Raw genomic sequence first — 22515 nt, 5'->3', positions numbered from 1 at the left:
CCCGCCGCCGGAGGTCGCCACCCCGGGGGCGACGCGGGCCCCGGCGTCCCGGTCCCGGCGACCGAGGCCGCCGGCCGCGCCCCGTCTGGCCATTTTCCGCCCCGGCCCGGGGACTCCCCGGGCTCTTCGCTCGCGGCTCATTACTCACCGCTAGGTCTGTGCCAGACAGCCCACCTGCCGGGGACACCCGCGGGCTTACCTTCCGGGGGTCAGATAGCGGGGAAGGGGGACAGCGGGAACAGCGGGCTAGGGGAGCACCGCGGGGAGCCCTCATTCCCAGTGCGGGTGGCCGGGTGACCTCACGGAGACCAGAGGCCTCGCAGCTGCATTGTCCAGTTTGCCGGAGCCGCGAGCCGCATGTGGCTGCTGAGCCCCTGTGGTGTGGACTTCATTAACAAAATGTAAAATGGCTAATAAGCAGTGTTTGGGATATATTGGGTTAAAACGTATTAAAATGAATTTTATGTACTTTTAACTTTTTCATGTGGTTACTACAGTGTTTACATTTTATATATGTGGCTTGCATTATACTTTTTTTTTTTTAAATCTTTATTGTTCAGATTATTACATTTGTTCCTCTTTTTTCCCCCCATAACTCCCCTCCTTCCAGCTCCCACCCCACCCTCCACCCTCACTCCCCACCCACTGAGTTCATCCATAGGTGCATGATTTTTGTCCTGTCACTTCCCGCATCTCCCACACCCCTTTTCCCCCAAGAATAGTCAGTCCATTCCCTTTCTATGTCCCTGATTCATTATAGACACCAGTTCATTCTGTACATCAGGTTATTTATTCACTTGATTCTTAGATTCATTTGTTGATAGATGCATATTTGTTGTTCATAATTTGTATCTTTACCTTTTTCTTCTTCTTCCTCTTCTTAAAGGATACCTTTCAGCATTTCATATAATACTGGTTTGGCGGTGATGAACTCCTTTAGTTTTTCCTTATCTGTGAAGCTCTTTATCTGACCTTCAATTCTGAATGATAGCTTTGCTGGATAAAGTAATCTTGGTTGTAGGTTCTTGGTATTCAGCACTTTGAATATTTCTTGCCATTCCCTTCTGGCCTGCAAAGTTTCTGTTGAGAAATCAGCTGACAATCGTATGGGTATTCCCTTGTAGGTAATTGAGCCTCTTTCTCTTGCTGCTTTTAAGATTTTCTCTTTGTCTTTTGCTCTTGGCATTTTAATGATGATGTGTGTTGGTGTGGTCCTCTTTGGATTCCTTTTGTTTGGGGTTCTCTGCGCTTCTTGGACCTGTAAGTCCATTTCTTTCTCCAGGTGGGGGAAGTTTTCTGCCATTATTTCTTGAAATAGGTTTTCAATATCTTGCTGTCTCTCATCTTCTGGGACTCCAATGACTCTGATATTAGTCCGCTTAAAGCTGTCCCAGAGGCTCCTTACACTATCTTCACACTTTCGGATTCTTTTTTCATTTTGCTTTTACAATTGGGTGTTTTTTGTCGAATCTTTGGTTTGATTCTTGTGCTCCTCTGGTCTGCTATTGGGTATAATATTCTTTTTTTTTTTTTTAAATATATTTTATTGATTTTTTACAGAGAGGAAGGGAGAGGGATAGAGAGTCAGAAACATCGATGAGAGAGAAGCATCGATCAGCTGCCTCCTGCACACCCCCCACTGGGGATGTGCCCGCAACCAAGGTACATGCCCTTGACCGGAATCGAACCCGGGACCCCTCAGTCCCCAGGCCGACGCTCTATCCAGTGAGCCAAACCGGTCAGGGCGGGTATAATATTCTTTATTTCAGTCCGTGTATGCTTACTTTCTAATTTCTTTATCGTAGCATCGAGGGTCTCATTAGTTTTCGTGAGGCTCTGCACAAATTTATGGCAAGCCCTCAAAATTGCGATTTTTAACTCCATATCCTCCATTTCTGTCATGTTTTTTTGTCTCCGCATCTTTTATGCTTTCTTGGTGCACCCCCTTGTGGTCTCTGTGCGCAGTCTTGTTCTAGCCAAGCCTTAATTGTTGTAGTTAACACTAGAGGGATTTGACCACCAGGCCGACTGGCTATGGAAATCAGCTGTGGGAGAACTTCAGTCCTCAGGGGAGGTGCTAGTCCAGCCCTTGCCTGAGGCGGTCGGCAAATGGCTGTGCGCAGGGTTTGGGTGGGGCGGGCTCAACAGGGCGGGGGGAGGGAGCAGCTATGGCCGCTCTCAGTCCGTCCCCAGGGGCTCTGCCTCTCTGTCCCAGCAATCGCTGCAAACCTCGGAGGGGCCGTAGCCAGACAGTCCCGCTTCTCCCGTTTGAGTCTGGGTCCCTAGAGACTTGCCCGGATCTGTAGCCCAGAGTCTGAGACTCGCTCCTGATTGAAAACGACAATTGCGCCCTCAGCCGCCAGCCCACTTTGCGCGCGCACCCTCACCGCCACACCGCCGTACCTTTAAATTTTCCACACTGCGCCTCCGCTGAGCGTCGGAATGCTGTTGTTTTTGCTTCTAGTTGAAGAGTCTCTCCTCAGCCAGCCTTCCCGTGGTTCTGGTTGATGTCCGCTCCGACTTTTAGTTGTATTTTTGAAGTGGTTGTCCACGGCGGCAGTCTCCGGTGTTTACCTATGCCGCCATCTTCGATTCCTCCCGTGAGGTGATAATCGCATTATACTTTTATTAGAGCTACTTTTGAAGCATTAAGATGAATTTGGGAAAGATGAGAAAGGCCTGCAAACATAATAAACACATTACCATTAGAATCTTTTTTATAATCTACAAATTGCATTATTTCTCACCACAACAACTCTGTAAAATCCTACAGACTTCAGACATATGTGACTTACTTAAGGTCATAGGTGACAAGCATTCCTTTAACATATATTTATTTATTTTCCTATGTGCCAGGCACTGTAACTAAATGCTGGGAGTCAAAGACCCTAAAGGAACTGTCTGTGGATTTAAGGACTCAGCCAACAAATATTTGCAATGAAATGTAATGGATGCTAAAATGGAGGAATATACTTCGCACTGGGAGCAAAGGCATGAACATGTATGGGAGAGAGGTCAGAGAAGAGCTCGCAGAAGTCTTGAGGCAGAAGAGTGGGGAGGGCTCCATAATGAGGAGGAGGAGAATGTGCTAGACATGCACTTGGGAAAGGGTATAGAGCAGATTCTAGAGCAGATTCTAGGATATGGGGGGAGGAGGGAGTGGTAGAACCAAGATTTGTATCTCAGGTCCTGGAACTAAGTCCAGGGGTTCTCTTCATTGATGTTAGCCCTGGTGAGAAATACGAGGTGTATTACTAACAATAGGGCAGGCTAACCATACCAGATCTCTGTGGCTTAACACAATAAAGGCCTATGTTTCACACAAGTCAGAGTGTGTAGTGGGGCCAGTGGGTGGGGTGTCTACTTCAGGCTGCTTCTATCTTGTGGCTCCACATCCCCTGTTGCCTTGGAATCATCCAATCGATAGGCCTCAGATAAGGGAGGAGAGCTGTGCCTGAGGTATCAGGGGCCAGCCCTGGAAATGGTGTGCATGTTTTTACCCTATTCCCTTAGCCAGAATTCAGGTGTGTGGTCACATGGCCCAGCCTAACTGCAGGGGTGGCTGGGAAGTGAAGTGTGTGTGCCTAGTAGAAAAGGAAATTGGGTTTGATGAACGCTTAGCATTGCCTCTGCCACACAATATTAAATTGAACATAACCAAGTACCTAAATCTGACTTTACCTGAAAGGAATATTTGGGGAGAGCTGGCAGGTAGATATATATGAGAAGCAGCATAGACTCTCTTCTTTGGGAAATAAACTGATGTGAGATTGTATCCAAAACAAACAAAACTGAGAAAAGTAAGCTTTGGCCTAATGGCACCATAATGAGTCATTAATATTTAATAAATATCTACTTTATGCCAGAACCTTCTCTTAAACATCACTGGGGGGTGGGGGGTGAAATACCTTTATATTATGCTTTTAATGTGCCATCTCTTTAGCTGTTTTTTTTAAAAAATATATTTTATTGATTTTTTGCAGAGAGGAAGGGAGAGAGATAGAGAGTTAGAAACATCGATGAGAGAGAAACATCAATCAGCTGCCTCCTGCACATCTCCTACTGGGGATGTGCCCGCAACCCAGGTACATGCCCTTGACCGGAATCGAACCTGGGACCCCTCAGTCCACAGGCCGGTGCTCTATCCACTGAGCCAAACCGGTTTCGGCATCTCTTTATCGGTTAATCAAGAAACTGTGAGGTGTAGATATTATCTCAGCATGAGTTCAGGGGCATTAAGTGAGCCAAAAAGCAAAATTGGGAATTGGGCCTGGCCTTAGACTTATAATCTGTTGCACCAGTCACCAGAGTGGTATCTTAGCCTTTCACAGTAATATATGGACAAGTCCAAACTCCTACATACTAGTAATGTTACAAGGTGGAGTAATTAAGCATGCACTGAGTAGTAGGCAGATGATTCCATCTTTTTAAGACTTTCTGATGGAATTGTTTCAAGATCAGCTTTGAAGGCAAAACGTAGGAAGAGCATCTTGGATAGAATTAGAAGGGAGAAATGGACATGCTGTGCAGCATGCTATGGGATGAAGAACAGAATTGTGGGGATGTCTAGAGTATAGAAAAAAATGAAATGGGGAAATTGACAGAAAGATTAGACAGTGGGTCAAGGATTTTTATTTGCCGTGTCAAGTAATAGGGAGTCACTATATTTAGTACTATAAGGAAATGATATACCCGATGGGTCTAATTATACCATTTTTGGTCCTTGGCTGCCCTGCTGATAGAGTTTGGAACAACAGAATGGGATGAACTGGCCAATAGCCAGATTCTAGCAGGTGGAATACAGAGTTCCTTGGAACACAGCAATGTTCTTCCTGGGGCTCAGAAAGAGCCCCCCAGACACTTAAGGTTCCAAGTTCTCTACAGGACTTGAAAAAACCTTAAGAGATTGAGTCTCTTGCCTGTCAGTCTTGGCTCCTTCATTTCTGAACTTTTGTTCTGATGTGGCTTGAATAAGAAAGTGTTCACCAATTTGGGATTGTGTTATAAAAGTTCCTTTATTAGTCTTATTTTTTGTAATGAATTATCAGCTTGGCTTATAAAAGCCTGTTTCTCCATAATGAAACCATACCTTCAATTACTAATTAGGACCTAACCACCATTTATGACACTGCTTTTCTTCCATTCAAAGTTTTGAAGCTTGACGTCAGAGATGAATTTTCTATCCACAGAGCAGTGGAAATTTTTGCTTCCTCTAGGTCCATGACTATAAAGGAAAGAGGAAGGCTGAGGGAAGTTTCAGGTTAGGACTCCTGTGGAGAGAAAGGGTAAGGGCCTCTCTATTCAGTAGTTAATAATTATAACTAACATTTGTAGAACACTTTACAATGCACAAAGTGCTTTTGTGTACATGTGATCTTCACAACTCAATGAGTTAAATTATCTTTATCCCTAGTTTAAGGTTAAGGAAATAGTGGTTCAGCCATTTAAAATTGTAGAACCTCTACTTTTTATTTCTATAATCTTGGGTAGACTTGTGTATATGTGTGTGTGTGTGTGTGTGTGTGTGTGTGTGTGTGTGTGTGTGTTAATAAAATGGATGTCATTATACATACTTTGTCAGGTTGTTTTGAAAGTAAATAAGATGATGTAAATAAACAACTTAATGCATAGTAAGAATTCAATAAATTATAGGAATTGAAGCTGGATAATGGGTGAAAAGAGGACTTTAGTAGGATGATGGACAGTGCCAAGATGGGATGAAAAATAAATGTATTCTTTTTTTAAAAATATATTTTATTGATTTTTTACAGAGAGGAAGGGAGAGGGATAGAGAGTTAGAAACATCGATCAGCTGCCTCCTGCACACCCCCCACTGGGGATGTGCCCACAACCAAGGTACATGCCCTTGACCAGAATTGAACCCAGGACCCTTCAGTCTACAGGCCGACGCTCTATCCACTGAGCCAAACCGGTCAGGGCGATAAATGTATTCTTGAGTCTCAATGAGGTAGACCAACTATTGGAATGGAGTGAGCTGAAGATGTAGGTGGCAAAGTGGGGTGCTTGAACTGGAGATAGGGAGGGGTTGCAGTTGTTGGTAATGACTATGAGAGTGAGTTTCTGCAGTGATGGAAAATATCATTTAAGGTAAGAGAAAGTCAAGGAGCTGAGAGGCTAGGGAGTTAGGTGGGATAGTATTCAAAGTATTTAACTGCTGGTTATAGCATGGACATGAATCCATCAAAATGAATGTAGGTTAAAGCGCTGGTGCCAGGTCCTGGAGGTGCCAAGGGCTGTGAAAATATTTCAGTATTTTAATAATCATACTTGTGCAATTTAACCCAGGGCATAAGATGAATTGTCCACATAGATATTGAAGTCACCAGGAATGATGATGGGGTTGTGGAGAGTGAAATAGCAATCCAGTTGAGGGAGTCTTTAATGAAAGAAGGAGAATGACCAGGAGTATGGTAGGTGATAATAAGGAAGGGCAGTGTGTGGAAAGGTTTGATGGTATGTGCTTCAGAGTGGCAGAGCATTACTTAGGGAGGAAGGAGGGAACTGGTACTTGAGGCAGCAAAGAGAACACTTCCTCTACTTCTAACCTTAGGTGGTGTAAAGCAGTGATTTTCATATAGATATTTATTTGAATATAAATATTTGAAAGCAATCACTTATACAATTGAAACAAAACTTTCATGAAACAATATGCATCTTAACTACATGCAGCATATACTAATGTTTTCTATTTTATTATTTTATTTTAAAAGTATTCCATTTATACTATACACTAATGGGTAGCAATTTAATGTTTGTAAAGTATTGGTATATAATTTGTAGGAGAAAAAATAGCCACCCCTAGAGAGGACTGCAAGGGAAGTGTGCTTGGTCCTCAAAGGGTAGCCAGGTTTCAGTTAGATAATGGAGGTGAAAGAAACATCTATCAAAGAGGTTGAAGAATATAGGAGTGTCTTTGTTGTTCGGGCTGCTGTAATGAGTGACCATAGACTGAGTGTCTTATGAACAATGAACATTTAATTCTCACATTTCTGGAGGCTGAGAAGTCTAAGATCAAAGTGCTATCAGATTCAGTGTCTTCTCACTGTGTCCTCACATGGTGGAAGGGGTGAGGGAACTCTCTGGAATCTCTTTTATGAGGGCACTAATCCCATTCGTGAGGGCTTTGCCTTCAAGATATAATCACCTCCTGAAGGCCCACCTCCAAATACCATCACATTGAGGGTTAGGTTTTAACATATAAATATTGGGTGGGGAGAGACACAAACATTCAGTCTATAGCAAGGGATTGTGTTAATGACCAACCCTAAATTCCAGAGGTCTCAGTGGAAGGAGTTAGAGCAGTGATGGTGAACCTTTTGAGCTCTGGTGTGTCAGCATTTTGAAAAACCCTAACTTAACTCTGGTGCCGTGTCACATATAGAAATTTTTTGATATTTGCAACCATAGTAAAACAAAGATTTATATTTTTGATATTTATTTTATATATTTAAATGCCATTTAACAAAGAAAAACCAACCAAAAAAATGAGTTCGCGTGTCACCTCTGACACGCATGTCATAGGTTTGCCATCACCAAGTTAGAGGCTGTTTTGGGGGTTAGAGTTTGATTCAAATTAGGCAATGTAGGGACTATACTAGGGCAAGAATCTTCATGGTGAGGGATGGCCTGGAGGCAAAGGATTCCTGTAGTGAGTGTTGTAAGCAGAGATATAGGGCATGCTGGAATTAGCACTCTAATTATAGCTCCCTTCTTGAGACTGGTCTCTTTGTCAGCTTGTCAGTGATGAGGTGAGGTGTAAAGGTTGGTGGGACTTGAGTAGATGAGGTGTGTGTGGTAGGATGATGACTCACCAGAAGTGTGCTGAGCTGTGTGGGTCTTCTTCAATCCTATTGTGGACTGAGTTAGGCTAGAGGGGCTATCTTTCCAAAAGTGCCAGAGCTCTGAGGGCCTCTAAAATCCTGCTTGACAATGGGTGGTGGTGGTGGCAAGGCTTAACAAGTTCTGTGGCTTACATTTAAATCCTCCTGTCCTTGATATTGAGGGGGAGGGAAGAAGTGGCCTTACAAGATGGTAACAGTTTATTGTGTGCTCTTTAAGTAGGACATTTTTAATTAAAAAGACTCAGTGTGGCTCAGAAGTTAGAGTCTCAGTTCCTGGACCAGAGGGTCTCAGGTTTGATTCCCAGTCAAGGGCATGTACCTGGGTTGCAGGTTCAATCCCTGGCCCCGGTTGGTGTGCGTGCAGGAGGCAACCAATTGATGTGTCTCTCTCACATTGATCTCTCTCTTCTCTCTCTCTCTCTTTCTTCCTGCTTCCTCCCTTCCACTCTCTCTTAAAAATAAGTGGAAAATAATATCCTCTAGTGAGGATTAACAAAACAAAAAAGACTGCTAAATTAAATAGTGAGCATAAAGATGTGCTAGAAATAGCACTAAACTAAGAACTAAAATAAAAGAGTTGGTTTTTTAGTTCTGGCTGTGCTTCTGGGTGACATATTAGAGCCTTAACCTCATCTATCAAATTGGTATTAATGTCACTCTTCTTTTCCCGAAAAGCTGTTGTGAGAATTAAATTAAGTGAAAATGTAGACATACGGTGTAAAACTTGTGAAGCACTAGTCAAAGGCAAGATGTTGGTAATGGGCTTTACTTGGCAGAAATAATTTGTAGTCAGTGCAAATAGTGGACCGATGTAGGGAGCTGTCAGTTAGTAACAACTGGTGTTGTAATCAGGTTAAGGCTAGATGTTTTATAAGATTTTAAGATTTTTTTTTGATGGTGAGACACAACTCAAAGGCAGATAGATGAAAGGCAAAACTCTTTGTTACTTACAGCTGCAAACCAGAGAATGCTGTCATGCAGGGTCACAAGGGGGTTGCACCCAAGGACAGGGTAACAGTGAGCTGGAACTGCAGGAGGTGCTTATGTATGGCAAACAGAATAAAGTTAGCTAGGATGGAGTTAGCTAGGTTTCACAGGCTTCCTGGAAATTGTGTATCTATACTAATAATTAGGTAATATGCAAATTGGTTGGGACACAGTCATGGTAATGACCAATCAGCAGGCTGCGTGCACAGCAGGCGCGGGTGGGTGGGGACTTGAAGCATCAGGGATGGGGGCGGGGCCGTGGTGGAGAGGCCTCTCTGCCGCGGCCCCGGCTGGGGGTGCACAGGTGCGCAGAGGTCCGCAGGCCTCCGCCATGGCCCAGCCTGGGGGTCCACAGGCCTCCCCCGGCTCCAGCCTACCTCTTTGGGGCAATCCATCGAGGAGCCCCGGATGGGTGGGCGAGGCCTACCTCTTTGGGGCAATGGATTGCGGGGCTCCCACACTGTGACAGGACACAGGCCAGGCTGGGAAACACCCCCCTCCCCAGCCCCAAGTGCACAAATTTCATGTACTGGGCCACTAGTTTCAAAAAATTTTGCAGGCCTAAGAAAGAAGAGGGTATCCCTGGGTGCAGGTATCTGGGGCCTCTGGCAGTTGGGTATGTGTATATTGTAACCCAGGAGTGTGAGAGCCTGATGAGGGAAGTAGCTGGGGTGAAAGGCTGACATATTGCCAGAAAAGGGGAATTGAGAGTTGTAGCCATGGCATCAAGACTGGGTCACTTGTGAAATATTATGTTACACTAGGACAGCTTCAAAGTGGTGTAATGCCAAACTGTCATTTTAACAAATAGTACAAAAACTTACTCTAAGCAGACTTCTCATTGACAGTAGAGTTTCTTAATTTAGCTGTTTATTAATACCTCTTATTTATAAGTTACAGAAAATATAATGTTTACTTCTATTATCTCTAATTCTTAATTTCTATTTTAAGTAGACCAGATTGTTGAATCATTGTAGACAAATACCTGGCACCATCTAATACCCAGAAAGCAATAGAAAGAGTTAGACGCTGGGTTAAAAGTTCTTCTGAGATGATAAGTGCCTATAGCATATAATGGCTGGAATAATATGGGCTCAAATTGTTTTCCACATCAGGTTAAGATTATTTTCCTATTATAGGGCTGTGGTAGGCAGATTTCTAAGATGTTCCCCAACATTCTGGCCCCCTGGTGTACACGTCCTATATAATCTCCTTCTCTTGAAAATGGGTGGGATGTAAATATGGTGGAATTTCACTTCCACGCTTAGGTACTGATTAGTTGACCTTGAGTTCATCAAAAGGGTGATTATCTTGAATTGCACTGACCTAAGCAGGTGAGTCCAAATAAGTGGGCTCTTCCTGACATCAGAGAGATTAATTAGAAGCTGTCATGTAGTGAGGGGGTCATATGGCTAGGAACTAAAGGTGGCCCCAAGAGCTGAAAGCAGTCCCTGGCTGACAGCTAGCAAGAAAGTGGGGACCTCAGTCCTACAGTCACAAGAAATTGAATTCTGAGAACAATTACATTGTTAGCAGACTTTGAAGGAGGACCTTGAATCTCAGATGAGATCATAGTCATGGCTCACGCTTTGATTTCAGCCTGATGAGACCCTGAGCAGAGGACCAAACTGGTTCATGCCTGGATTTCTGACCCACAGAAACTGTGAGATAATAAACTTGCCTGCTCTAAGGTACTAAATTTGCGGTGATCTGTTATTCAATAATCCCATTTTTCATTTTGGTGACTGAGCATGCATAGGCACTGAGTTTATCTTTTTTCTTGTGAATGGAAATTTGAGTTGTTTCTCCCCTTGTGCCCCCTTTTTTCTTTTTTTCTTCCCTGAACAATGCTACCATGAACATCCTTGTACATTACTTCTGGTGCACATTTTTAAGAGTTTCTCTAGAATTAGAATTATTGAGCCATAGAATATATAAATATTCATCTTTATAAGATAATGCCAAATTGCAAAAGTAGTTGTGCTAGTAAATACTTTTAGCAGCCAGCAGCAATGTATAAGAACTGCTTCCCATTGATCCACATCCTTGCCAACACCTGGTTTTGTTAGACAGCTAAATGAATGATGAATGATTTTTCTCTAATGGTCTTGATTTGCAACTTCCTCATTATTAATGAAATTCAACATTTCTTCATATTTTATTGGATATATATGCTTTCTCCTCTGTAAAATGCCTGTTTCTATCTTTTGCCCACGTTTCTATTGAGTTGCTTGAGCTTTTCTTTTTGATTTGTAGGAGTTCTTTATAATGTATGTTCTGTTTATTAATCTTTTGTAAATTACATGTATTGCAAACAATCTTCTAGCAGTTTGATTGCGTCTTTCAAGAATACATGCAACTGTCTCAAGCTAAAATTATGCTGAGCCATTAAGCAAATTGATCACAGTAGAACTAAATTACAAATCAGTAATTGAACATATCTGGAAAATTCAAAATTTTAAATATCAAACAACACACTTTCAAATAACCCATGGGTCAAAGAAGAAACCACAAAGAAAATAGGGAAATATTTTTTTAACTGGATGAAAATGAAAACATCAACATTTGTGGGATAAAGCTAAATTAATACTTGCAGTTAAGATAAATGCTCTATTAGGAGGGAAAAAGGTCTAAAATCAGTGGTCTAAGTTTCTGCCTTAAGAAGTGAGAAAAAGAAAATCAACTTATACTCAAAATAAATATGAAGAGGCAATAATGAAAAGCAGAAGTCAAGACATAGAAAATAGCAAACAAAAGAGAAAATGAATTAACCCAAAACTATTTTTTTAAACATATCAAGTCAATAAACCTTCACTAGATTGATTAAGGGAAAATGTGAAAAGACAAATTACCAATATTAGGAATAAAAATAAAAAGTGCATCAATATAGATCCTTCATATACTCAAAAGCTAATAAGAATGTTATGAACAGTTTTATGTCAATGAATTTAACAGTTTAGTCAGTGGTTCTCAACCTTCCTAATGCCGCGACCCTTTAATACAGTTCCTCATGTTGTGGTGACCCCCAACGTAAAATTATTTTCGTTGCTACTTCATAACTGTAATGTTGCTACTGTTATGAATCGTAATGTAAATATCTGATATGCAGGATGTATTTAGGCGACCCCTGTGAAAGGGTCGTTCGACCCCCCAAAGGGGTCGCGACCCACAGGTTGAGAACTGCTGGTTTAGATGAAATAAACAGATTCTTTAAAAGACATAGATTACTAAATTACAAGAAAATATAGAAAACCTAAATAATACTATATTAACTAAAGAAATTGAATGTGTAATCATGAACTGGAAGGAAACTAAAGGTCCTGATAGTTTTACTGGTGCATTTGATCATACTTAAACAAAAAAATACTAATCCTTAAAAAAAAAAACTTTCAGCCCTAACTGGCTTGGCTCAGTGGATAGAGCGTCGGCCTGCGGACTGAAAGGTCCCAGGTTCGATTCCGGTCAAGGGCATGTACTTTGGTTGCCGGCACATCCCCAGTGGGAGGTGTGCAGGGGGCAGCTGATCGATGTTTCTCTCTCATCGATGTTTCTGACTCTCTATCTCTCTCCCTTCCTCTCTATAAAAAAATTAATAAAAATTAAAAAAAAAAACTTTCAGAAAAGAGAGAAGGAGGGCTGCTGGGACTGAGCGAGCTACAGACGTGCTACCCGCAGCCGTCACAGCTGCTTGGACCTGCACAGGCCCACTGCCTGAGTGTAGAATGAGCTAAGGAGACTCAAACCCAGCAGCAATTCCACATAAAGCAGAAAATATTCAAGGAGATGACAGGTGGATGTATCAGCACAACAGATTTGTACTAGACTGTAAAGATAAAGAGCCTGATGGGCTGTTTGTGGGGGATTCCAGGGTGCAGTTAATGCAGCAATGTGAGATATGGCAAGAACTTTTTTCCTCACTCCATGCACTGAATTTTGAAATTGGAGGAGATACAACCAGACATGTTTTATGGAGGCTTTCTCCGAGACAGAAGTGCAGGCAGGTTCCTTTGCTGAGCCGTCCCTACCACAGAGCCAACAGGCAGTTGCCACATATGAATCTCCATCAACCTGGCACATACTTTTTACCCCATCCTGGTAATCCCCTGAGACCCTGCCCCTCCTTACTTGTAAGCTCCACTAAGCCATTTCCAGTATCTTTTCCATACAACTGGTCTCTCATGCCTCATGCTTTGAACTTTCCTAAAATCTTTCAAACATAGAGCAGCTGGCCTCAGCATGCCCCATACCTCTCAATAAGTGGCCCCAGGCTAAGCACTGGTTCACAGCTTGGCCTCTCCTGGGCACCCCCAAGCCCAACACAAGTAGCAGCCATCTGCAGATTGCTTTATAGCTCATGCTGTGTAGCCCCAGGCAGAGCACAGGGAATGGATGACTTTGCACTTCTCAGGAGGTTCCAGAGCCAGTGTACCTGGTGGTCAGCTTTCACCATGCTGTATTACAGCCCACCACCTCCCCGAGTGACATACTTAAGGGGCGGACTCAGTGAGCACCAAAGCCCCACTGAAGCAAGTCCCACTCCATAGGATCAGCTCCTACACAGCAGCTCTTCTACTATAGTTGCAGTCTATCCTCACAACTGATTGGGCTAGGGGTCAATTCCTCCTAGTGATGCCAACATCAATCAAGGCTAACCTACAATAGGACAGTGCACACAGCTCACAAAGGGTGCCCACCTCTGGTGCCTGGGGAGGCTGAGTCACTGGGCCCTACAAGACACCTACTACACAAGGCCTGGAAAATCTAGCAGGTCTACCTAATACATAGAAACAAACAGAGCCAAAATGTAGATACAAAGAAACATGTCACAAATGAAAGAACAGGAGAAATCTTCAGAAAAATAACTTAAAAAACGGAAGCAAGAAATCTATCAGATACAGAGTTCAAAACAATGGTTATAAGGATGCCCCAGGCAATCCCGCAACTATGGATGATGGCTTTGGAATCACTCCCTATCTGAGAGACTTTCTGCAGAGCAGATACAACTTACTCTTTGTAGCACCTTGGCTGAGAACCCTCTATTTTTCCTCATCCTCACATAACCTCTACTTAAATTTATTTTTCTAGACAATTCTTAAGAGTAGAATGAAAGAAAAAAATAAGTTTCATCACATTGCAGTTGTAAAATGAAAAATAGCATTAATTAGAATAAACTGGAGCATATACTCATTTGTTTTTAAATTAATTTGACAAACTTTACAGGGACTTACTGAGTATTTCAAGGAATTTAGTGAGAACTTCAAGGAATTTAGTGAGAACATCAACAACATAAAAAAGGACCAATCAGAAATTAAGGATATACTAACTGAAATAAAGAATAATTTACAAGGAATCAACAGTAGAGTAGAGGATGCTGAGAATCAAATCAAGAATTTGGAATATAAAGAAGCAAAAAACACCCATCCAGAACAGCAAAAAGAAAAAAAGAATGTAAAAATATGAAGATAGTATAAGGAGTCTCTGGGGCAACTTCAAGCATACCAACATTCGCATAATGGGGGTGCCAGGAGGATAAAAGATGGAGCAAGAAATTGAAAATCTATTTGAAAAAATAATAACAGAAAACTTCCCTCACCTGGTGAAAGAAATAGACATAGAAAGAAAAATCAATGAAGTTTAATACATTATATGAATAATGGGCAAAAATTACAAATTACTAAAATTGACTCATGAACAAATATCAAACCCAAATATGCCACTAATCATTAAAGGAATTAAGTTGGCAATCAAAATTTTCCCTCTACAACAACAAAAGACAAGAAGTCCTCAAAACTTTATAGATGAGTTTTACAAAGCCTTCAAGAAAACCCCTTTTTAATGAAAATATTTTAAGGAAATACAAGGTGAAAGAAAGCATACTATTAATGCCAAGATCAAATGTCTGAAATGCGAAAATCTATATGGGCAAAAAATAGATTAGTGATTGCCTGGGGGAGGGTTTGGATTGTTACTGCCCATGCGAATGGGGGTGATGAAAATGTTTGGGGATTGGGTTGTGGTGACGGTTGCACAACTCTGTGAATGTGCTAGAGACCATGACATTGTATTGAATAGGTGAACATTGTGATGTGTGAAACATGTCATTAAGGCTGTTAAAAAGAAAAGACCAGATGAATGCAAGAAAAAAAAATATACTATCTCACTTATGGACATAAATAGGAAATTCTTAAGTTAAATACTGATGAAAGTTAATTCTGTTTTTACTAGTCTATCTAAGTAGGGTGATTTCAGGAATGCAAAAATTCTTCAACACCAGAACACCTACTGATACAATTTATTATTAAAAGCCAAATAATTTCCTAGCTGGTTTTGCTGAGTGGATAGAGTGCCGGCCTTCAGACTGAAGGGTCCCAGGTTCGATTCCAGTCAAGGGCACATGCCCAGGTTGCACGCTCAATCCCCAATAGGGGGTGTACAGGAAGCAGCCAATCAATGATTCTTTCTCATCACTGATTTTTCTAACTCTCTCTCCCTTTCCCTTCCTCTCTGAAATCAATAAAAAAATATTTAAAAAGTCAAATAATAAAAACCATGACTATTTTGATAAATTTATTTTTTAGTAAACAGTTATTTATTGCATGCTTATTATGTGACAGACACTATACATTAGTAAACAAAAGGGAAAAAGTACTGGTACTCAATAGAAATAAAAAACACATTTGATAAAATTTTACATCAATTCTCAGCAAAATATGGTTAGAAGAGAGCTCGTGTACTAAGTCAAAACTGATAAGAAACAGAACAAACATTATCCTTAATGCTGAAACATGAGAAACTTTCTCACTGATCCCAATAAAAAAGATGTCTGTACTAGAGGTCCAGGCCAGTGAATTAACTTTAAGATATGAAACATATAAAAATTGCACAGGAAAACAAATTATTTCCCTTTATTTAAGATGAAATCATTAAAAAGTGAATTAACTTTAAAATATGAAATATATACAAATTACATAGAAAAATAAATTATTTCCCTTTATTTAAGAGGAAATCATTAAAATGTGAAATGTAATTTAAGATAAAACATGAATATCTAATTTCCTTTTATTTAAGACAAAATAATTAGAAATCCAATAGTATTTATAAACAAGCCATTAGAACTAGGAAAATAGTTCAACAAACTTGACAGATACAAGGTCAGTGTACAAGTGATAAATGCAGTTGAATTTTTAATTCATAATAGAAACAAAAAATAGAATGTATTTGGTAATATAGCTAGCAAAAGTTGCATATGACCTTTATCTAAATAAACTTCACCAGTGGCAACAGCAGAACAGCATTCATGCATGAAAATCTTGTTGAACCTTTGCATAACTATCACCTTGCCCAGGCCTGGCCAAACTGTGAGTCCATGGCCCAGAACTAGACGAACATGGAAGAAAGAGATTTGACTCACATAGTAGACTATTCTACTCATATAATTATTTCCAACTGCTTTGGTAGTAAGGTCCCTCTGGTGAGACTCCATCATAGATATATTCTCATTTCTCTACCCATAATTGACACATTCAAAATTTACTTATTGTGCAACAAGCATATTTTAAAAATTAAAATATTCTTAAAAATGTAGTGAAAATTTCAAAAATGTCCTTGACCTCTTTGAGTATTTGTTCTCTGTGGCTGGAGAGTGCAAAGTGATGGGGACAATGACAGTTGACAGGTTGTAAATAAGCAAAAACCAAAAGGTAATGTCAAAAGACATAATAATTAATTTGTTTTAATTTTTTATTTTTTAGTTCATGTCTTTTATTAACCATGTACAATTACTTGTCTTCTGGTTTGTTGAAGCAATAGGTCAGACAACATTTGCCACAATAATGTATGTCAAAGTGCCTGGCCATAAAAACTCCATCACCACATTCACCGGAAGGGCACTTCCAACAAAGGCAACTGATTTTGCCATTCTCATCTACTTTGTAGTATTTCAGGACAGCCAGCTTCACCTTCTTTCTCTTATGCTTATTCTTCTTGGGAGTAAGACTTCTTCCTTTTCTTAGCACCACCAAGAAGTCTCCACACAAGATGAAGAGTGGACTCCTTTTGAATGTTGTAATCAGACAAAGTACATTCGTCTTCCAGTTGCTTGCCAGCTAAGTAAGATCAGTCTTTGCTCATCAGAGGGAATTCCTTTCTTATTCTGGATCTTGGCCTTTACATTTTCTATTGTATCTGAGGGTTCAACCTCCAGAGTGATGGTCTTCCCCTTAAGGGTTTTCATGAAAATCTGCATCTTGGTGGTGACTCCATTGCGGATGGCAGATTGGAAAGGACAATAATTAATTGTTTGCATAATTTTCACCCACACATCTCTTCCAAATCTCCTTCTCACTAATTCTCCAACTGTGTTTCATGATCTAAGGGATCTCTGCTGAAATTCTATTGGTTTCTTTTTGGAATTGCCACAGGCCTTGTGCAGCATTTGCTCTGCTATTGATGCTCTCGTGTTCTGCCATTTATACAGCATCACTGGGATGATTGGCAGACCTACTTGTCTAGCAGTGCGCATGAGCTGGGGAATCTTCTCTTGTCATGGGGCCCCTTCACAGGAATTTTGGCTATTAGGTAAATAGTTTGAAGAGGATAAACAAATGTGCTATTTGTGGTCTCTATTGGACACACATACATCCAACAAAAAATCTCAAATTTCTCCACTGTCCTCGGATGTCTATACCTGCAATTCCATGGTGGCACCAATATATGTCTTTTAGGTCATTTCCTTGCAAAAGACAGAATCTAAGCAAAGTAAATTAAGACAACAACAATAAAGCATTAACAAGGGAATTCATGAACTGGGTCTGGGGAAGCTCACACCATCAAGGGGAGAGTCAGTGTGGCAAGGTGGTAAAAAAAACAGACTTGGGGTAAGTCCATTTGGTTCCAAATTCCATCCCCACCACTTACCTCTCTGAAGCAGTTTCCTCCCTCTTCTTAAAATAACGATAACTAAAGCATTTCCTTAAAGCACTTGTGGTATTTAAATGGATCATATATGTAAAATGCTCAGCACAGTCTGATCATGTGTTCTTATTATAATTCATGTTTATAAATCTGCCTTGAAAAGGCAGAATCTTGGATAACACTAGTGATCTTATCAGTGGGCCACTGGGATTGGCTGTCAGAGTACTGCAAACAGAATGGCTGACCTCTGCCTCTCTGAATCTCTCATTAAAATTCCTACAGAGTGAATGGACTGACATTGACCATGTACTCATTCCTGTACCAGCCACTGTGCCAGGAAGAATGAATGAATATTAAGCAGGGACGGGGAGAATTAGGGGTCACCATGATTAACAGACTCTATGATTAACAGTCTCTATGGAACCATATTGAGCAAATGGAGTTTAGTTTGAAGAGTGGCAAGGTAGACAGAGTATAATTGCATTGTCTACCATACTGTGTGTAATAAATTGAATATTTTCGTAGGAATAATTGCTATACCTTCCTCCCCCTTGCTCTGACTAGGACTGAACTGGTATCATTCCAAGAAAATTAACTCTACTTCTGCTTAAGTATTTTTAAGAAAAGCTGTAGGGCACCTTACAGATCCTGATATCAGAGAATTCTCCTGAATATCCAGGCACCACTTATTGGAGTTCTACCCAGAATCCTCATCATTCTGATGTTATTATTTGAAGCACCAGAAATATTTCCTCAACATCCTTTTCACGGCAGCCTTCATCTCCTTGTTCTTCAGGCTGTAGATGAGGGGATTCAGCATAGGGGTGATCACACTGTACTGCAAGGAGAAGATTAACTCTCGAATGGATCCAGAATTTGGCATGAGATAGCGTAGAAATCCTGAGCCATAAAAGAAGATCACAGCAGTGAGGTGGGAGGAGCAGGTAGAGAAGGCCTTGGTTCTGCCTGTGGAGGAGCTGATGCGCAGGATGGTGGACAAAATGCGAACATAGGAGAAAAATATCAGGAGAAAATTTCCAAAGAAATGCAGGAGGCTAGAGCACAGCAGGGCAATAAAACTTGCAGTCACATCAGAGCAGGACAAGGGGTAAAGAGAGGACAGCTCACAGCAGAAGTGGTGGATATCTTGAGCCTCACAGAAGTCTAAATTGAGAGCTACAAGGATATTGATAAGAGCATCCAGAAAAGCCAAACTCCATGAGGCCCACACCAGCCCCATACACAGCTGTCTGTTCATCACCTGGGCATAGAGCAGAGGAGAACTGATGGCAACATAGCGATCATAGGCCATCACAGCGAGTAGGCAGGATTCAGTGCCCCCGGAGGCAAACAGAAAGAAGACCTGAGCCAGGCAGCCCTCTACTGAGATAGTTTTCTTCTCAGACAGCAGATTCTCCAGCAGCTTGGGCACAGTGACAGAGGAGTGGCAGAGATCGAGGAAGGACAACTGCCTCAGGAAAAAGTACATGGGGATGTGAAGACGGGGATCAAACCCGATCACCAGCAGCAGCATCAGATTCCCCATCAGGGTCAGGAGGTAAATAACAAGGAACAGCACAAAGAGCAGAGGCTGGATCTGGGGATCCACAGACAGCCCGAGGAGGATGAACTCAGAGATAACACTGTGGTTCCTCATTGCCTTCAGTATGTTCTTGGGAATGTCAGAAATAAACTGGGTGAAGTCTCTTCTAATGTCTGATATCTCAGTGTTTTCACCCTATTCTCCATTCACAAAGTTTCATGCCCACTCAAAAATTTATTTCTGAAATGGTAAGTCTCTAGATTTCCTAAAACATGTAATAATCTTTTCTACAGAATCCCAACACTAGATCAACTCGCTGTCCACATTTATTGTTCTTTCTGTAATGTCTTAGAGTTAATTTCTTGTTGTTTTATTATTCAATCTACAGAAGGATGTTTGTAAATGGTTGATAATAATCCAGTGGAAAGAAATTCCAAGAGGAATGAGATACAATTGCAGAAATGGTGTCTCTGGAGCAGGTGAGTTTCACAGCAGAAGCAGAGCATGGATGGCCTTAGGTGAGAATGGATTTTCTTCATTCACAAAACACGCATGCAGTCAGTAGATTTGATGTTAGGAAGGAAGCACTTCTCATCTGATGGCTTTTGTTATTCACTAAGTATTTAAATGAGATCATTAATGGAAAGTGAAGAGGGGTAGTGGCTGGACATTTGCCCAGTGAGGAGAAAGGGAGTTAATTAGAGACAAAGCAGCACAGAGATATCCCAGATACGGTGTAATTTATCACAGAAACTGTTGACTGATATGAAAACATACTCTGGTCATAATCTCCATGCCCAGTTTGTGTGATCTATTCAGCGTCAGCTCTTGTCAAGCCTTCATGACACTTGTAAATATAGACTACCCACTAACTTTCAAAAGCTTGACCCTTTTTTCCAACTGTGATCCGACAACCGAGATTACAACCATCAGCTCAGGCTAACCCTTCAACACTATTAACCACACCATCTTGACCTTCATGTCCTGCTCTATCTCTTGTGTTCATACTACAAGACCAGCACATTCAATTTCTCAAAAGCCATGCTTTCTCCCCCACTGTTTATCCAAACAACACACAGGCCTAAAGCTACTCTTAGGAATCAATTCCACATTACCTGCATTTCTCGCCTCGTTGAGCAATAACTAACACTGAGTTAAAGAAAAACCTTTGAAAATCCAGAAGACAAATAAGTTTAAATATCAGTGTGAGAATTTGGTATTAAGGTGAAGTTTAAAAATTCTTGTTGATATAGATCTCCTCTTTGATTTCTAAAATAGGAAAATGAATGGGTAAGTTGTACATATCATTTTTAACAACCTAAATACTTCCAATCATGTGGGGATTGCATTTGCTCTTGTAATTACTTTTTTTTTTTTTTCTTTTACCCACCACTCATGCTCTAGCTATAGTGACTGGATTCATCCGGAGAACAGAACATCAGTGGCAGAAGATGCTGGAAAAGCAAGGAATCAAATCATGAAATACAGACAGAGAACCGCCCGTTATCATTTCGGAGGGCAGCAGAAAGAAAGCTCCCCTCTGTTCTACTCATCTCCAAATGGAGCCCCATTACCAGCACTAGAAATTCCTTGAACTTTGGGGAAACGTCCTCTCTTAGAAATAAAGGCCAAAGCACAAAACTCTTGCAGAGGACAAACCTGGAAATTGTATCCTGTCAGGCCAGACTCCCTCACAGGTAGAGGTGGACTATATTAGCTATTTGAGGGCCACAGAAGTAAATAAAATCATCACTTTCTCCTGGTGCTACAGTTTTACTGTTCTCGGTGCTTCGTTTATTCAGGCTAGTGAGTCCAGATGTAGAATGGAAACAGCTCTGAGAATGCTGCCACTATGTTTTCAGTTACTGTCACAATTAGGTGGAGGTAGCTGACTCGGTCATTTCCAAAGAAAAGCTGCCCGAGAGGAGTTCATCTTAGAATGAGACATGCAAAAGCACCTTGGAATTGTAACTGCCTCAAAGGGGTTGCTCAAAAGTGTTATTTAAAAACAGAAGTGTGTGTGTGCATGAGCAAGTGAATGGATGAGACTCAGGAGGAGAGGAGTCACAGAGAACAGATCTGATAGAAACCAGTAAGGGACTTGGACATCCTAGACTCCCATGAAACCAGATGTAGAAAGGATACTGGATAAAAATTTCACCCACTGGAAAGGTTTGCACCAAAGCTGTGTCTTGTGCCCTGTTCTGAACTTCCACATACCACAGAATACATAATTATGGGGGATAACTATGACTAAAGATTTGTTTCTGGACCCTATATGTTTGAAGTGCTTGGAGAGGGTTATTTTTTGAGTCACAAGGTGATATTCTGATCTCCTCCCAACTATAACAGACAGCTCTCAGGTATCAGCCTCCCCAAACCTCCAAGCTTCTAGTATAATGTAGGCTTTCAGCACCAGAAACAAAGAATACAGCAAGGGATATAGCAAAGAGACTTGTCTCAGTTGTCCCACGTGTAAAATGAAGACTAAAAACAATTACTTTGAAAAGTTGTGAGTTTTTAACTTACTAACTTAAATATAGTGCTGAAGACAATTGAGGTGCCAAAGAATCATTAGATTCTCTTTTCTTCACCCCCCAATCCAAGTGTGTAAATTTCCCAAAAGGAAAAAGAAGTGGTTTTGAGGAGCAGACCAAAACATTTAAGGTAACAGAAACAAATACCAGGTCAGAGAGAAATGTTCTCCTACCTCCAGACCAGGAGAATAAAGATAAGTTGAGAGGACTGAGGGGAACAAAGTGCCCGAAGAGGAATAACAAGAAGTGATGGGAATGAGGGTAAAGGGGTCCTACAGGGAACACAGAGAAAACCATGAGAGAACAGAGAAAGCATTACCTGGTTTCTGTCTTTTCCTGGCACTGAGTGCATCTTGTTGTTCTGACTTGGTGGGCATGACTCTGAGCTCAGGAGAAATTCACAAGACAGAAAATGTTCCACAACATTGAATCATGTGAACGGACGTTGCTTTTTCTATGGGAGACTTTTTGTGCATAAATAGGAATCTGTAAGCTCAATACTCAAAAGCCTCTGCAAATAATGACTTCAGAAACCTCTTCTAAACTTTGAGAGAGTATTTTTGCTCTTATCCCCTAAATGCTCCATAAAATGACTAAGGAAAGAAAAACGTGAAAATTTCAAATTCCTAATAAGTAGTACAGCAATTCTTTCATACTTCCTCTAGCAAAATTA

The 22515-nt window shown here is 41.0% G+C and overlaps 1 protein-coding gene, 1 long non-coding RNA gene and 1 pseudogene across 2 annotated transcripts; 1 reads left to right on the top strand and 2 right to left on the bottom strand.

The window, feature by feature from the left end:
• The first annotated feature begins 5 nt into the window (after positions 1–5).
• LOC139005567 (uncharacterized) lies at positions 6–21078 on the top strand. The gene is made up of 3 exons (XR_011470678.1): positions 6–154; positions 19694–19784; positions 20710–21078. It is a non-coding gene; the product is annotated as an uncharacterized lncRNA (long non-coding RNA).
• On the bottom strand, positions 16628–17094 carry LOC139005565 (ubiquitin-ribosomal protein eS31 fusion protein-like; annotated as a pseudogene).
• Positions 18490–19419, bottom strand: LOC139005566 (olfactory receptor 8S1-like). The gene has a single exon (XM_070407794.1). The coding sequence runs from the start codon at positions 19417–19419 to the stop codon at positions 18490–18492; it is 930 nt and encodes a 309-aa protein (XP_070263895.1).
• Positions 21079–22515: the final 1437 nt, after the last annotated feature.

Source organism: Myotis yumanensis, unplaced genomic scaffold, assembly GCF_028538775.1.
Source record: "Myotis yumanensis isolate MYYU_CA2020_CCGP unplaced genomic scaffold, mMyoYum1.0.hap1 SCAF_3, whole genome shotgun sequence".
NCBI lineage: Eukaryota > Metazoa > Chordata > Mammalia > Chiroptera > Vespertilionidae > Myotis > Myotis yumanensis.
This window is presented reverse-complemented; position numbering and strand designations above follow the sequence as displayed.

Coding starts and splice junctions, on each gene's coding strand:
- LOC139005566 (XM_070407794.1), bottom strand. CDS start 19,419: ATGAGGAACCACAGTGTTATCTCTGAGTTCATCCTCCTCGGGCTGTCT.